Consider the following 16,821-nt stretch of genomic DNA (forward strand, 5'->3'; position numbering starts at 1 on the left):
TGTATGTGTAATTAGTCAAAATTACAGCATTTTACTAACATTTATCTGTCGCGAGAATTTTTGTCACTTCACTGTAAAACTGAAATACTGTTAATGGATACTGTATAAATTACTCTTTACAGTTCACGTAACACTGTCAGAAACAATAACAAGCATTTTAGCTAAAGTCATTTTCAGCAAAAATGTGTTTGATAATTTTGTTGTGATCATTCATGATCAATAAATTGATGAGACTTCTGCTGCTTCAAGTTTTGTTGCTATCCCGGGAAGCTTCTCTGTCCATTAAGGACAAGTTCACCCAAAATATTTCAATTCAACTTCACATTGAAATTCATTTTGTCATTCAAAATACAGGTGTAGTTGTTCATCAGTTTGGAAAGCTGGTACGTGTATAAATTTTCACACTCTCACCACACCTGTGCAGTCTGCAAATCTGACTCTAAACAGAACCTCGTTATACTGTAACAAGCTGCTTGCAACCACTGAAATTTCATTATATCAGGGATAAAAACAAAATACAGTCAACCTCACCTAAGTCGAATCTATTTGGACTGACGAAATAGCTTTGACTTAATAGAAAAAATTTGACTTCTATATGAGGGGTTAACATCAATATAAAGAGAAGAGGGCTTGAAAAGACCTTTGACTTAAAATGCAAGGTTGACTTAAGCAAGGTTGACTGAACACAAAAGAACGAGACCTGCAAAATCACCTTGTATCAGATATCCTGTTATATCCGACATCGTTATAACAAGGTTCCACTGTGTTTACCCTTGTCTTTTACTGTCTCTCTTTACTTGTCTTGTACTGGCTTTGTTACCATACAGTACAGTGTACTCTGTGAATTCTTTGATGTATGTTCCTTCTACCACTAGTCATCATCCCACATAATCAGCTAGGATCCCGAAATATAGTACTGTAATAGACTAATGCACATTCTCTGTCATTTCTCTACCACTGTTGTACAATGCTTTCTCCCCAAATACCAAACAAGATCAGATACTTTTCATATTAACTTGACAGATGAAGTCAAAAGTAAAATTTGTAAAATATTCAACACAGATAGAGTAAAAACATTTGAAATGTATCTTGTGAAACTTTATTTACATTATGTACAGTCTTTCCAGGACGACACATTAGGATTTGTCAACATATGTATATCATTCACTAATCAACAGAAAATGTGTACGCTTTCCAATAAAAACATGAATCACAAACAGGAAGGTCTATATAAAACAAAGTTACAGCTACTCTCATTTCTTCATTTTATCATCATCAGCCAGGGATGTATGTACTTGTACTGTATAATGCCTTGGCAGAAAAGAGGAATACATGTAGTGTAACACCTGCCACTGTGAGAACTGCATTCCTTGGACAGCCCAAAATGGTGGCATCCAGTATACAAAGTCACAAGTTCATCTTTGTTAATTTGTGTAGTCATCATACATCATAAAGTGAAAGGGCACTGGCCCTATGAAGCCTGTACAGTGAATTCCAATTATAAGGAACACGGTTATACAGCTGCAACGAAATTCTGGTTACAATGAAGCAAAAATTCAGGCCCCGACATTATGAGCTCTTTTCTCTTATTGTTTGGTTACAAAGAAGTTTTTATAGAATGAAAGAAAATTGCTTTACAGGAGTCCCCCTGTATAAGCATACCGGAGAATACCCTCCTACTACATTTGACTCATGCTATGACGTGTACAGCCACTCCTCTTATAATGAACACGGTCACGACGAGATCCCGTTATGCCACATAAGGTTTCAACGTAATTTCATTACAACAAAGTAAAAATTCAGGTCCCTTAATTACCATCATTAAAGTATGTGGTGCAAACTTTGTTTATAGCAAACACAGTTAAAGCAAAATCCTTGTTATAATGAAGTCTGTACTGTTCTAAGTGCCACTGATAAAGAAAAACAAAAGAATATGAAATTGCTTAGGAGAACAATCTTTTAAGAGAACGTCTCTGCATGGGTGAACACTTAAACTTTCAGAGTTTTTAAATGAAAATCACCCATTTCAAACTACAGTACGATTGTTCATATGAAATGAAGCGGGTAGTGACAAGGAAGTACATGTGGAATTCTTGCATGATGTTAGTTATTCTGATAGTTCATTATTCTGAAACACACAAATTCCAAAGGTTTGACAGTCTGAAAATAAAATAAGGTCCATTAATCCGAAGTGAAAAAAAAGTAAGGACTCACTTCAGACTTACAAACCTATTTTCATTTTTTTTTTTTTTTTTTTTTTGATTAACAAAACTTCTGAATAACGAACCTTATCTCATTTGCAGATTTATGAACCTTGAAAATGAATCTTACTTCCCTTTCGAAATTATGAATATTTTTCTGCTGGATCAGGGAACCTTTGGAATAACAGACCTTATTTTATATTTGAATCAAGGGATCTTTGGAACAATGAACATTATTTCATTTTCAAAACCTTCATAATAATGAGCATTTGGAATCATGAACCTCCTGATTATTTAACTGTTGGAATAACGAACTGTGACTGAAACGTACATAATCACTTTTCACACACGTTTTCAAACAAAGCAAGAAAGTATAGTGTACAGGGCCATACAGTGAGTAGAATATATTGAATAAACAGCACACAATTATACCCATGGTTTCTGTGTACAGTGTACATCATTATACAGTGTACTGTATTGTTTGGTTACACATTCGACTTATCATAAGAAAACTGCCTGTCTCTTGGACTTTGTTCTAAGTGGAGTGCACTGTATTTAACTTATCTAGACCATATTGTAGAAATGGATTGCTCAACTTGTTCCCATCCACCCATTTTAGTCAAAAAACTAATTTGCTGACATTTAAGTTATCCACATAATAAGCATAGGGAATGTCCCACAAAATGTTAGAAAAATTGGATCTTTTTGATTTTGCCTCTGTTTTGGTTTTTCTCCCCCATTACCTCTTCAAATTACAATCAATGCTCCAGTCCCAGTGATGTCTTCAATCATTACACACTTTTACAGTTTGTGTCAGTCTCTGTCTCTCTCTTTGAAAAAAATTACAGGGTACTGATTTCCTTAACTTTTCTGACTTTGTATGTCCTAAAAGGACTACGATCAAAATGTCTAACACAGAAGCAGACTAGTAACTCAAGTAAGAAATACCAAAAGAGTCATAGTGAATATATTCCTGGTACTTCTCACTAAAGGGGTTTGAGGGGATGTCTGAAAAGGAAAGATACAAGTGTATGTGTCAAAGGTGATTGTCCTGCATCTCAACTCTTTGGCTTCGTCTCCTGGTCTGATACTTTCCTGATGAAGATGGCATCATCTGGGTGCTCGATATCACCCTCTTCATAGGTGTAGGAGGAGGCTATGGCAAGTACAGAACCATCATTGCTGAAGGGAAAAAAAGAGAGGTAATATTAGAACTTGGTTAGGGCATACAAGGAACTACAAAAATTGTATGCCAATTAGTCGGGACTCAGTATTACTGTGATCTCAATTTGACAACATTTATTAGAATAAAAGCTATTGAAAAGCAACAAACAAAAGCAACTTTTTCAACCTACTGCACAACACATGACTGTGTATAGCCCCCCCCCAAAAAAAAAAAAAAAAAAAGAAGAAATCATGACACACAGTGCACTCCTGTTTTGAAAAAAATCCTGTGTGTGTGTGTATATATATATATATATATATATATTTATTTATATACATACTACAATACATATATATTATATATATATATATATATATATATATATATATATACATATATATATATATATATATATATATACATATATATATATATATTTATATATATATATATATATATATACATACATATATATATATATATATATATATATTATACATACATATAATATAAATAGAGTAAGACACACAGTGAGACTTGTCTTATAAGATAGAATAAACAAGCATGAAATATCCCCTCATAAATATGTACTACTATTTTAACAAAACCATTACAAAACACCTATGATATCTGACAGATAACATTACAATTCACATCATAGTACCACTTACCAAAGAATTTATATAAATTACTCATATAGTCAACAAACAATGTACCAAATCTGTGAATGCATGTATATCTGTTTACCTCCTTCCAGTGATCATCAACGTAGAGTAAATCAATATCACATTACTTCGTCAGTGGTATGCTTGTCAGCTTTGAATTTTCTTTCTCCTCCTTTGAAGTCTCATACAATGCATGTACTTTTTTTTCTCTCAAATATTTGTTTGCTCTTTGGAAGTACAATGTACATTTCATAATTTTGAGCAAATAGGGAGACATTCTGTACGTGTGCATCACTGAATTCAATTTCTCTCATGGCAAACTCTCTGGCACTATTACACGTTACATTCATGATGGAAATTTGCACAGGTTGACACTTTCCATTTGATCTGTAAGCTGATATGAAAAGGAAATGAAACAAAATATGAAGGACATAAGAAAAAAAAAAGGCACTACACAAGACACAAGAAGAAGTATGTGGGACTGAGTTTGTTTCACAGTGCTCATTGACTTCTGCTTGTACAGTTTTCATGCATCCTAATTTCACAATCATTGACAATCTTACCTGAAGCTGAGAGAGCTGATACTGCTGGGATAACGGTGGAACTGGCACAAACGCTTTTTGTTAAATCCATCCCAGATGTTGACAAAGCCATCACAGCCTCCCGTAGCGAATGTGTTATGAATGTTGTGGAATGCAATAGCATTGACAGGATATATCTGTTCCACACCATCAACCTACGATGTAGGCAATAAATATTTCCAGAAGAAAAGATTAACAGGCGAAAGAACTCATTTTGTCAACAAAGCATGGTGCACCTTTTAGGCTCTAAAAATGAGTGCAAATATAAAACTGGAACTTTTCAATGACTGTCAATTAATAAACATAAGTTATTCTCAAGAACAGGATAAGCAATACACATGAAAAAGAGTAATGATAATTTAGGTTACAAAGAAGGCCATACATACCAGCGTGTCTTTGAGAGTAGTGTCAATTCTTCATGAACACAAAATTGACATAACTCAAAATCCCACGAGACAATACCTAACATCACTCTCTAATTAAAGAAGTCAACACAATCTTCCTGTTGACCTCCATTTAATCCAGTAAACATGATGTTAGACGTTTCATTAGAATCAGGCTTAAATTGGCCAAGGTATTAATTGTCAATATTGCCTGAGTTTTCATGAAAGATTTATATCTATTACAGTGGAAATGTAGACCATGTGAGGTATTGATATGAATGTGTTACAAATCTTCAATAGACTTGCACACAAACTTTCACTAAATGTCCTTTTTTTTTTCCTTTTCATAGCAGAGGAAGGTATCCTTCACATAATTATGTTCCCAGGAGAATGACATGAACGCATAACATTCATGAAAGGTGTGCCCAAAAGAACGATGCAAATGCCAGTGATTCAAGGAAAGTGTGCCCAGGAGAATGACATGAATGCATGCGAGGCACATGCTATATTAACTTATGGGCCTTGTCAGCTTTCGTATTGTGCCCCTGCGCATGCTTCCTTTAATCGTGTGCATTTGCCTCATTCTCCCACATGAAAACATGATGATTATTATACAGTTGCCATGATTTTCATTTAGAAATGATAAATTTAAATAGGGGAAGGATCTGCAGTTGCTATATCATCAATTAAAAACAAAATTTTAGATTCTATGTAAGGACAACAGTTGTGAGACAATGACGTCAGCATACACTGTACATGCAAATTGTTGTGACCAAATGCGCCTGCTCTGTGATTAAATATTCTGGAACTTTAAAAAGCCATACCTGTCTCAATTTGTGTAAGATTTCAATGAAACTTCTCAGGTATGTCTTGTTTAGTCTTCCTCTATTTCTTCTTGGTAATACAATAATGAATTGCATTTCAGTTTTAACTGGACTACAAACAAATACCACGTAAGTGCACACGAAAATAACATGTATACTTGCACAAAATGAAATCATGAGAGAGAGAGAGAGAGAGAGAGAGAGAGAGAGAGAGAAAGGGAGGAAAAACCAAATCATCTTCCTTTTTTTTTCTTCTTTTGAACCTGACCTTTAACCTGTGACACTTGAAGGCGTACTTCCTCTTCTGCACTTCTGGGCTGGGGTCTAGGTATTCCACAGCAACTCTGCCCTCAATACTGCTAAGCACATAGCCCTGCTTGTTGGGGAAGGAGCGAATGCATCGTGTCTGATATTTGAGGCTGGACTCGCGTCGCTGCTGTACGTAGCCCATATTGCGCAGGTCCCACACCAGCACCTTGCGTCCAGCAGTGCCTACAACCAAGCGGTCACCTGTGACTGCCATTGTGTACACCTTCCCCCAATTAAGAACATTATGGTGGAGACAAAAACAGTATAGAGTGTGATTAACCTTTTTTCTTTTTTTTTTTTTTTACATAATTTAAACATTCTCAATATTGCAGCTTTACAGTTGCCACTTATTATATCTGAAATCCTACGTGGGTGTATGGATCTGTACATATACTGTAAAACATGATATATTCGCGGCATGAATTGGAGCCGACAGCCTTTTTTGCGGCATGAAATTTTCGCGAACTGCCACTGGCATTCAATGCATATAGTGTAGACAAGAACTTTCCCGTGCATTTTAATTTCGCGAATCTTCACGCTCACGAAATTTGCGAAATTAAAATGCACGCGAACATTCCTCGTTTTACAGTTGTATCCAACGGCACCATTTCCCAATGAGAATAATGTCTTGATGTTTATGAAGGATCTGACTGCATATTTCATGAAACCTTGCCTGATTTCTCTTCACTTCTATAAAATTTCATCTCTAAATGATATCAGTCTCTGTTGAGTGTTCATAAATCAAAGGATATTGAAATTGACAGATCTTTTCAGGCATTTTAAATTCATACCACAAGCAGAGTTTTCATGGTTCCTTATTTCATTGCAATTAAAGCATTTTAAAGAAAAACAATCAATTCAGTGAGATTGAGTTAATACAAAATTAGCCCTCCATAATACTCACATGCTGTGTGAGTTGTGTGTGTGTGTGTGTGTTTCTTCAGGAGGAAATAAGCCCAGGAAAAACTTGCTTGTATCAAAGTCTCAAAATGAGAAATGATATGAATACTTAATCTAAAATCAACAAGACTGCAAAATGACATAACTTACAGTTTAATACATCCCTAGTAAATAGAGAGAGATTTAATTTGGGAGATGGTTTTCTTTGCTCATAAAGAGCTAAAACTGCATGAAGGTGGGGCTGTATTACCTTGTCTGGCTGAGAGAATGACCCAGATGACCGCCCCAACCTAGGGTCCCACAATTTGACTGTCTGATCCCAGCTGCCCGTCACAAGGACATTAACAGACGGACAGTATTCCACACACTTTACTGCATCCTCATGAGTTCCAAGCACCGACTCTGGAAATTTCATGACAAGGAGAAATGTGGAGTGAAAAGGTAAGTATCATGTACTTGTGTTTTATTATGGATACATCATGATAAGAATTACAAGAATCATCAATACTTATCCACATAATGTTGCAATCATATATTACAGGATGTCATCCTTGCTTTAATACCTGTACACATTTGTAGTATACGATGATGTTAAGATCACAGAGGGTGAGTTCAAGTTCAGTGCTAGTGCTGGTGTTAGTGTTATCTCAACACTGGATAATCTCTGAGTACTGAATAATTTTGAGATTGATCTCGGTCAGTGTTAGTAAAGTGACCTAAAATTATGATATACACTGTAGTTCTCGCAGCTAGTGTTGGGCCTAGTGATGAATACCGTCTTTGAAGCTAAGCTTCCCTACCCTTGTGGTTACAAGCTTTTTCACTATTGGCTAACACCAGTTCCTAAAATTATCAAATTTGTCACCTCATGTTTGGTGCTGTTGATAGGGGTGCTTTACGTGCAAAACCAACATTCACATCCATAGATGTAATGCAGTAGTTCCCTTTGGAAAGCACACATGCATTTTTAGGCCACATAAAGCTTTGCCTGGGAGCAAAATTAAAAGAATTGCATTTTGGAACCTACAATGTATTAAGAATTTTGTGGCATTATAATGCTGTGACCTAAAACCTTGTTCTTTCACTATTCATTACAATCACATAAATATCAATCATATTCATGAACTATAAAGTTGTTGGATAGAATGGTCATTTTTCATACCAAGAGTACAGTTAACTCCTTTCTTCTTTCACCACAGTCATTTCATGGAAATTATTGTTTACTCCCTAGCCTTGCTTGCAAATCATACTACCACTGTACATCCCTACATGGTATTACAGACAAGTTCAATGGGCTTTGATCATAAAGGAATTTGCCAAAAAGCTATTCTGCAAATCTGAACCCAATGAAGAATCTCTGGATTAGGTGGTACTATACCATGAAACTTTACGGACAGTTTTCTTCAAATGCAAAAATGAGATCTGAGATGGATGGATGGACTGGAAAACCCAAGAAATAACGTGTGGTGGAGACATCAAAGTTTATGGCTGGTGTGTGATGAGTGACAGAACATATGTGATCCCCACATGCCACAGCTCACTTGAGCTCTCCTCTACCTATCCCACAAACCACTAATGTTCCATAGTGCAGTGTATGCCAAAGATGGGTGTTACTCACATCAAAACAAAGGACAGACACATGAAAAATTGTCACAAGGCATAAAATATAGTAGTAAAAGAAACTAATAGCCTCTTTGTGAAGAAGATCAAGGATGATTCAATGATGAAAACAATGTGTAACTTATTTTGTTTGTTGTCCCTGAAAGATAGAGAGAGAGAGACAGACAGCCGACAGACAGAGAGAGGGTGTTTGCAGGATGGCTAACTAGAGCAAAGGGAGTGCATACAAAAGCATTCGGTTGAATTAAACTGGAATGGATTATCTTACCTGAGCTGGTATTGATATCAAACATCTTCAAGGTATTATCAATACCACCGCTGTAAGTGTGAGTTTGATCCTTGGAAAGAAAAGAGAAACAATCATCAATAAATGAGAGTAAATGGTAACACTGATAGTCACCACATACCAATACAGTATACATGTACTATGAAGTGATGGTGTACACCAATTAAAAGTCCTGTTTACCTTTGGGAGCAGAGATCTAAAAAATGTTCAAGATATCATTTTTAATGCATGTGTAGGTCAATTGTATTACAAAACATCCTACCGTATAAAATTTTTGCAATACAGCCTAAAATATCAAGGAGGTCAGAGATATCATTCCCCCCCCCCCCATTAAGCCATAACTGCAGAATGTTTAGTCTAGAAGCATTTTTATTGCAGTTCGCATTTTGAGCATCTAACAGTATTTAACATTGATTACACTGGTTCAAATTTTTACTTTGGTTGTTTCCATACCTAACTCACATGTTAGAACTATTTTGAAGCACAAATGCTGGATTTTTGTTTCATCTGCAAATGGTAAATTACATACATGTATGCCTTTAAACTGCACCCAAATTTTCGGTTAACTTTATCATAATGATATTATCAATTCCTTTGCAATCTACTAGTCTGTCAAAAGAGTGAAAAGTCAACTTAGTGACCATGATCTGCAGGCCTCACCATCCAAGTATTTCAGCCAGGTTTTTAGTATTTGACCACATCACCTGGATTTCTTCCTGCTAATGGGGGGGGGGGGTGCCAATAGATTTGGCAATGAGGATAACATGCCTTGCCAAAAAGGTACTACTGCTGGGCTGGTGGGTCTTGAACCTCATGCCTGCATGGAAGCCATGGTTTCATCCATGTTGAAACCATGACAGTCCCTTTACTTCCTCGTTCTTCATGAAAACAGAATATTTAGGTGATCCGAATATCCTTCGGATCACCTTCTGTATCTGTACTGATTGTTTATTTCTGGACAAAAGTTGTGCAGAGGTTAGCTCAGAAAGTCCGCAGCCTATCAATTTCAAAATTATACCATATATGTATCATGTCGCAAAGACGACAGATCTTATAAAATCATAGTGATCAGTCAACCGTGACGTCACTATGACGTCATTATATGAAAACACATTTTCATGCATATCTCATTAATGGAATTGAATATTTCAATGAAATTTATGTCACATATATTATAAATCAAGTGAATTCTACTCATATTCTCAAAATTCATTTTAATCTCAAAACGCGCGCATACGCGCGCGTTGAAATATTTGTATGCTCAAATCGAGCTCAAATTTTTTTTGCACACGTTTCAGACCATTTTGAGCATTTTTTGAAAAATTGCAAAAATTGGACGGACGCGTACGCGCGCGCGCATATACGCACACACAGCTCATATGCAATAGAAATTTCCCGTTTCTTCACTTTGATCGGATGTCTGAAATGACAAGGAATATTTCTACCAAGTTTCAAGTCAATCCGACTCAATATGACGTCATACGGGCCCGTCAAAGTTGAAATTCCGCGCGCGCGTCAATGGTGATATACAGTGCAACTATGCAAAAAAACCGCCAGTTTTAAATCGGATTTTACTCGTCAGGATGGACGGTGACCCCCCATTTTCTTGACATATTCTGAAAGCTGATGAGTTGTACATGTCATTTCATGGGCTGGCTATGCTGACAAAATGATTAAAAGATATCAAATTTCTTAATAAAGTAAAAAAAGTAAATTTTCAAAATGACGTCATCAAATTTCAAGTTTACTCGAGCGTATCTCACTTATCCTTTGCCAATTTTCACCCAAATTTCAATATGTTGTAGCTTATAAAATGCTCTTTCATAAGTGTAATTACACAATTTTTATTAGATAATGACATCACCTCGAAAAAATGGATTGAAGGTAACCTAGTCAAATTTGACGAGTTTACGTGTAATCTCTATGGGAGTGCAATTTTTATGGAAATGAAAATTGACATGACTATCTTTATCGAGCACTAGCTCACTTATGCTTCGATGAATTTCTCTAAGATTTTAATATGTTGTAGCTGAGACATAGGGCTATCGTAAATGTGCCCTTTGTTTTTTCATACGTTGTCGGGATCACGTGAAAAAACTTGGTTGAAATTAAAGCTTATCTTCGATGTATTGAAATATTTCTTTCTTTCTGCAACTTTCTGTGCAATAACTCAAGAAAAACATACCCTATCACCACCATATCATGAACATCTTTAGTTCATGTCACGAACATTATTTCACAAAATAACAACTACTTGATCAGACGCCATCTTAGGTATGTAAATTAGGGTCAAAGGTCATAAATGTTTCATCCTGTATCTTGGTAAATATATGTCCTATCTTTCTCATATTTTGCGCACGTAAAGACCATGTTACAAGGATCATTTCACAAAATAACCACTAATTGCTCAGATGTCATCTTGGGTGTGCAAAGTGGGGTCAAAGGTCATATGTACTTCTTTCTCAATCTTCGCTATTACGTGTTATCTCTATGGGAGGGAGTTTTTCTAGATGTGAAAATTGACATGACTATCTTTATCAAGCACTATCTCACTTATGCTTCAGTGAATTTCTCCTAGATTTTAATATGTTGTAGCTGAAACTTTGTGCTATCATATGAGTGCCCTTTGTTTTTTCACACGATGTCGGTATCACGTCAAAATACTTGGTTGAAATTAAAGCTCATCAACGATGTATTGAAATATTTCTATTTTTGCGCAGCTTTCTTTGCAAAAACTCAAGAAAAACATGCTCTATCATCACCATATTTTGCACATGTTTAGTTCATGTCACCTACATTATTTCATAAAATAACGACTTCTTGATCAGACGCCATCTTGGGTATGTAAATAAGGGTCAAATGTCATAACTGTTTCATCTTGTACCTTGGTGAATACCTGTCCTATCTTTCCCATATTTTGCACACTTATAGACGATGTCGCAAGAATCATTTCACAAATTAACCACTTTTTCCTCAAGTGCCATCTTGGGAGTGTAAAGGTGGGTCAAAGGTCATGTGTATTTGTTGCTGTATCTCTGTTATCTAGTGTATAAAGAATTTAGTACCAAGGATGGCAGATATGACTCCCTTTTCTAAATGAGAATCCAAACATCACACGGCCAATGTCTCTAAACACAGATGAAACCTGTATGGTCATGCGTATTGCGATCAGGACTCGAATCATTGATAAAAAAAAATCGGATCACCTTAATTTTGTCAGTAATGACAAATTACAATCTCTAGTCTATATTCTTCTTTCCAAGTTATGCTATATCAAGTGCTATAATTACCTACAGATGGTGATTGTCAGAAAGGTAGGATTTGCAATTGCTGAAGTAACAACTTACAATGATTTTGTGCTTGAACATATGGAAATGTACAAAAGTGATTAAAATGCTTATGAATTTTAGGTCTAGCAGAAAATCATCCTTTGTAACTCTTTGAAGGTTTTGTAACGGAGGATTAGATGTATGGATTTTAACCAAGATCACTGTTTTGTGAAAACATATTCATCCGAACTTTGATATTCCACATGTACATAACTCCTTTAATAAAATTCACAGATCTTTTTAATGAGGTTCTACAACGACTATATACATTGTATCATTTATTTATTACCGTCTCCCAGTAACACTGCACTTCACATGTGAAATTATTTTGTAAGCAGATGATAGAAAAATGATACACACAAAATCTGGCTAACTTAAAAAAGTACTAGTACAGGATTTCTCACAAAATGGCAGTACATGTACGTGCCTCCCCTAGATAAGACGGCCTACTGATCAAGGATTTCTGAAACTCTGATGCTGCTTACTTGATCTCTACAGAATAAAGAAGAAAATAGATGACTGATAAAAAAACTGAATGTGACTTACATAGAAGCAGCAATCCAGAACAGGTCTGTCATGCCGGTACTGAGCCCTCATTGCATTGGCTTGGATGTCATACAGACGCACAGTGTCATCCCATGAAGATACTAGCAGAAACTGTGAGGTGTTGGGGCCGAATGTAACAGCTGATATACAATCCTCTGGAGGCTGGTTCAACTTGAACTCGTTCACTGATTCAGTCATGTTGATACCTTGTTTCGTCTAATGTATCGCTAGTACAATCTTTCATGCAAAAACAAGGCAGAAGACAGATATTATCAATTGTAATGTGACAATTGAACACAGTCACATTCAGTCAGGATCAGATTTTCTTTCCTTAAACATACTTCCATTAGAAACAAAGCAGAATTTTGAAATTTATCTTGAAAAACAAGTTCAAGATTCATATCATGCCAAATTCCATGTTACTATTATATCTCATTGTATCTCATGTATATCTCATTCTGTAGTCTAGCGTTCACATCAAATTCGACTTTTAACCTGAGGAATATACAGAATATGGAAAGAATTTTTCATCAAATAAACCATGGACTGGTAAACAAGTCAAGGTTCGGAAACAGGTTTCACCCATTTGTTACAGTCACCTTAAAACATGTATGCACCATTCACTCAGAAGGAAATGCTGAAGATTAACGGTATAGTTTATGACCACCCGAGAATAGCAGAATGCTTTGCAAGCGCCCGCTGGGCTGGGCCCACTATTAACTGAAAGATCAGTCTACAGGGTACAGCTGTACATGTGCACTGTCAGAGATATGTTCCATGGAAACTATGCCTAATATCACATAATCCCTCTTCTTGTTAGACTGATGTCTTTCTCCCCCGTCCTGGCCTGGGCCCTACCAAATTTTGTAGGGGTGCTTGAAGCTTGAAGAAGTAATCCCTGTTGCAGCTTTTCATGGAAACCATGACGGAAATGTAATTGGCTACCCGTTTCAATTGCAGAGGATCAGTTGTTAGATGACATTATTACTATTGATATACAGTGTGTTATCATTATTATTCATTTGGCCATACAATTGCAATATAGCATACATACATGGGTACATCTTTAAAATGTAAGGGCGAGACACATTGGCCTGGGCTCACAAAGTAAAATTCTTCATTTTGTAACCAGGAGGCATACCATATTCAGGAGCCCTCATGTGTCACTCCATATCACATAGTTCATAATATCAAATTTGATTTATCATAACTGTCAATGAAACAAAGAGTAAGAAATCATTTAAATACATCAGGCATTAGTACTATTTACATGATTTACAGTCCCGCTCGCGGTAACCTGTGGGGGTCCGTGTCACTCCCGCGATTACCGCGTATGCCCGCGTCCTCCCGCGTACTCCCGCGCTCTGTCATGCAGAATTTTCGCAAGTCCGTGGACGATGTGTGCGGCGCCAAAAATCGCGACAATACCGCACACAGTACAGGGAACTCCCGCCCACACGAGCGAGTGCGAGTTGTACGATCGCGATTGCAGCATGCATGCACACTGTGCACAGCACAGCTAGCAGCGCGCGATTCAACGTTGTGCTTGTCGTGCTGTTCCTGACGACGCAATGTGCACTGTATGTGTTACGAGTGGCGTAATCACAGTACAAAACTTGTACATTGAAAAACAAATGTGGAATTAATCCCAGCAAAACCCAAGTAAAATTTATGCTACATTATTATCATTAAAGACTAGAAGACATTCGCATAGGACCACGAACGCAACGGTATAATATCGTTACCTTCTCATTTCGAGCGAGTCCCGAGGAGGCATCGAACGGCAAGAATCAATGCAACATGACAGTTTATGCAGAACGTCGAATTGATTTCCAGTCCCATGAAAACAGCACGATGTGTTTTTTGCTATAGTAGTACAGTATTCCTGTAGGTACGTAAAGTACAGTTTGTAGGCCCACTGGTAACTGACGCACCTGTGTCTCACATCTAGTTCTCCGACCGTGCTGTATGACCGCCGAGTCGATTGGTTGGCAGTACCAAAAATAATAATGATACATGTAATGATAATAATAATGATAACAAATAAATAAATAAGTAATATTGCCTTCCATGTGTTTCTGGTACCGCATGAGCTAATAAGCCTGTGCTAGTTCGTGTTAGCTGTTCCCTGTCACAGCGTAAGGCAACGTACCGTACGAGAAAGATTTTTTTTTTTAAATTTCCATTTGTTTGCTTTACTTATGGCCTATATATTTGCCGTAACTTTATGCCACGAACGTCAGAGAATTAAGTTTAGCAGAGAACCATGAAAACACGTGTAGCCCCTAAAGAACGTGTATTCCCCGAAATGTCATTGATACTCACAACCTGTCGAGAAAAATGCGATCACAACAGCTGGCACGCGCGATCGACAATTTGTTGAGCGCCCCGCGGCCCGTTGCACTGTTTGTTTATTAAATTTGCTTAAGTTATATGAAAAGCTAGGAACCATACCGTGCTCATACGAAAAATAGAGCTAGAAAACAACTGTCGTATCGCTTAGAAATATCCGTAAGGAAATTATAGAGCTAAAAGAAAATTATGATGTCATGATAATAATGACATAAATAATTATTGGAATTAGCTTTTGTGAAGTGAGTAAATGGACGGCACAGACCCCTTGCAAAATGAGAGGAGACAATAAAAATTATGATTAGAAGAGGAGGCAAAGAGTAGACACAGACGATGTAATACGATTCGAAAAATAAACGCATTTGTGAACTCTCATCTTCATAATGATTTGACAAGTTTCGATTTTACCCTCCTGACTAGTGTATATTCGCTCAGAACTTCCCGTGAACACGCAGGGGAGTTGAAATTTGTAGCTCCCGCGATTCCCGCGTTCGCTCCAATGAACACGGAAGGCATGCAAGCTTTTGTACCTCCCGCGTATTCCCTCAACTTCCTCTGAACATCACGAAGGGGTGAGAGATTAGTGCTCCCGCGTTTACCGCAGAAGCGCTTTCCACTGAAAAGAGAGCGCAAACTTAATTACCCCGTAATCCCTCCTCTGGTATAGAGTAAGGGAAGGATGCGAGATTATTGTAACTCAATTATTGTAACTCAATAAATAATAGAAAATAGGCCTACTTTGATGCTGATATGCATGTCTAGTACAGTCGTTGCTATAGTATACTTAAGTTTCTCAAATATAACCATACCCATAGATTATATAGTGCGTTAATTCAAGCAATTCCGCCTCCCTGCTTCAAGTCTAAGATCTGTAGCTGGTGCGGATTTGAAGAAAATGGTTCCAAGTTCATTACTACCTATATAGTGATGGCCCTGAGCAAAATTGGCCATAACAAATACTTTGTCAAGAAAGTAGAGGGCAACGCTTGTGATTTTGATATTTCTTTCTTTAAATAATGAAAACACTTGGGGCTCATGTAGAGGACAGATAGATAAAGACAGTTATACCAGTTTGTTGCTTGTCTAAAAGAAAATTATAGAGGTTATAGTAACAGAGTTATTATGATAGTAGTAATAATGACAGTAATAAGTAGAAGACGAAGAACAGAAAAAAATTGATAAGAATAGATGATTGGTGTATTTATTATGTGAGTCCAGTACGAAAGATGAATTCATCTGTTTGTTTTTAAGGTGAATGCTGAATACTCTAATGATTTGATAAATTTCCCTCTTACCATGGATTTTTGTTACTGCTGTTATCAAAATGAATAATACAAGGACTTGTAATGTTTTAGGGATTTATTTGCCATCTGATATTACTAGAAGAAAAAACGTGTTTTTACGGAAAACAAAATTGCATAATATTTGATTATGAACCAGAGCTTGTGGATTTGAAGAAGTACAGTATAAAACTTCCGGTACGACAATCCTGAAAATTGTGGCCAAGCAGGACCAGTGTTAAAAATAAAAAATAAAAATAAAAATATTCTGGAATGGATTTGTGTAAGGTTGTATTCACGCTGAACCTGCTGTGAACGCGGGAGGAGTCGAGATTTGTAGCTCCCGCGATTCCCGCGTACGCTCCAATGAACACGGAAGG

The 16,821-nt window shown here is 36.7% G+C and overlaps 1 protein-coding gene across 1 annotated transcript in view; it reads right to left on the reverse strand.

Moving 5' to 3' along the window:
* Nucleotides 1-1,085: 1,085 nt before the first annotated feature.
* Nucleotides 1,086-16,821, reverse strand: part of LOC140241621 (mitotic checkpoint protein BUB3-like) — a 28,635-nt gene continuing 12,899 nt past the window's right edge. Inside the window, exons 2-7 of the mRNA XM_072321360.1 lie at nt 12,810-13,046; nt 8,917-8,986; nt 7,279-7,430; nt 6,088-6,351; nt 4,595-4,767; nt 1,086-3,383 (exon numbers count right to left, since the gene is read on the reverse strand). Coding sequence (XP_072177461.1) covers nt 3,260-3,383; nt 4,595-4,767; nt 6,088-6,351; nt 7,279-7,430; nt 8,917-8,986; nt 12,810-13,007 — 981 coding nt within the window. The 5' untranslated portion in view covers nt 13,008-13,046 and the 3' untranslated portion in view covers nt 1,086-3,259. The remainder of the gene's footprint in view (nt 3,384-4,594; nt 4,768-6,087; nt 6,352-7,278; nt 7,431-8,916; nt 8,987-12,809; nt 13,047-16,821) is intronic.

The sequence above is a fragment of the Diadema setosum genome, chromosome 18 (assembly GCF_964275005.1).
Source record: "Diadema setosum chromosome 18, eeDiaSeto1, whole genome shotgun sequence".
Taxonomy (NCBI): Eukaryota; Metazoa; Echinodermata; class Echinoidea; order Diadematoida; family Diadematidae; genus Diadema; species Diadema setosum.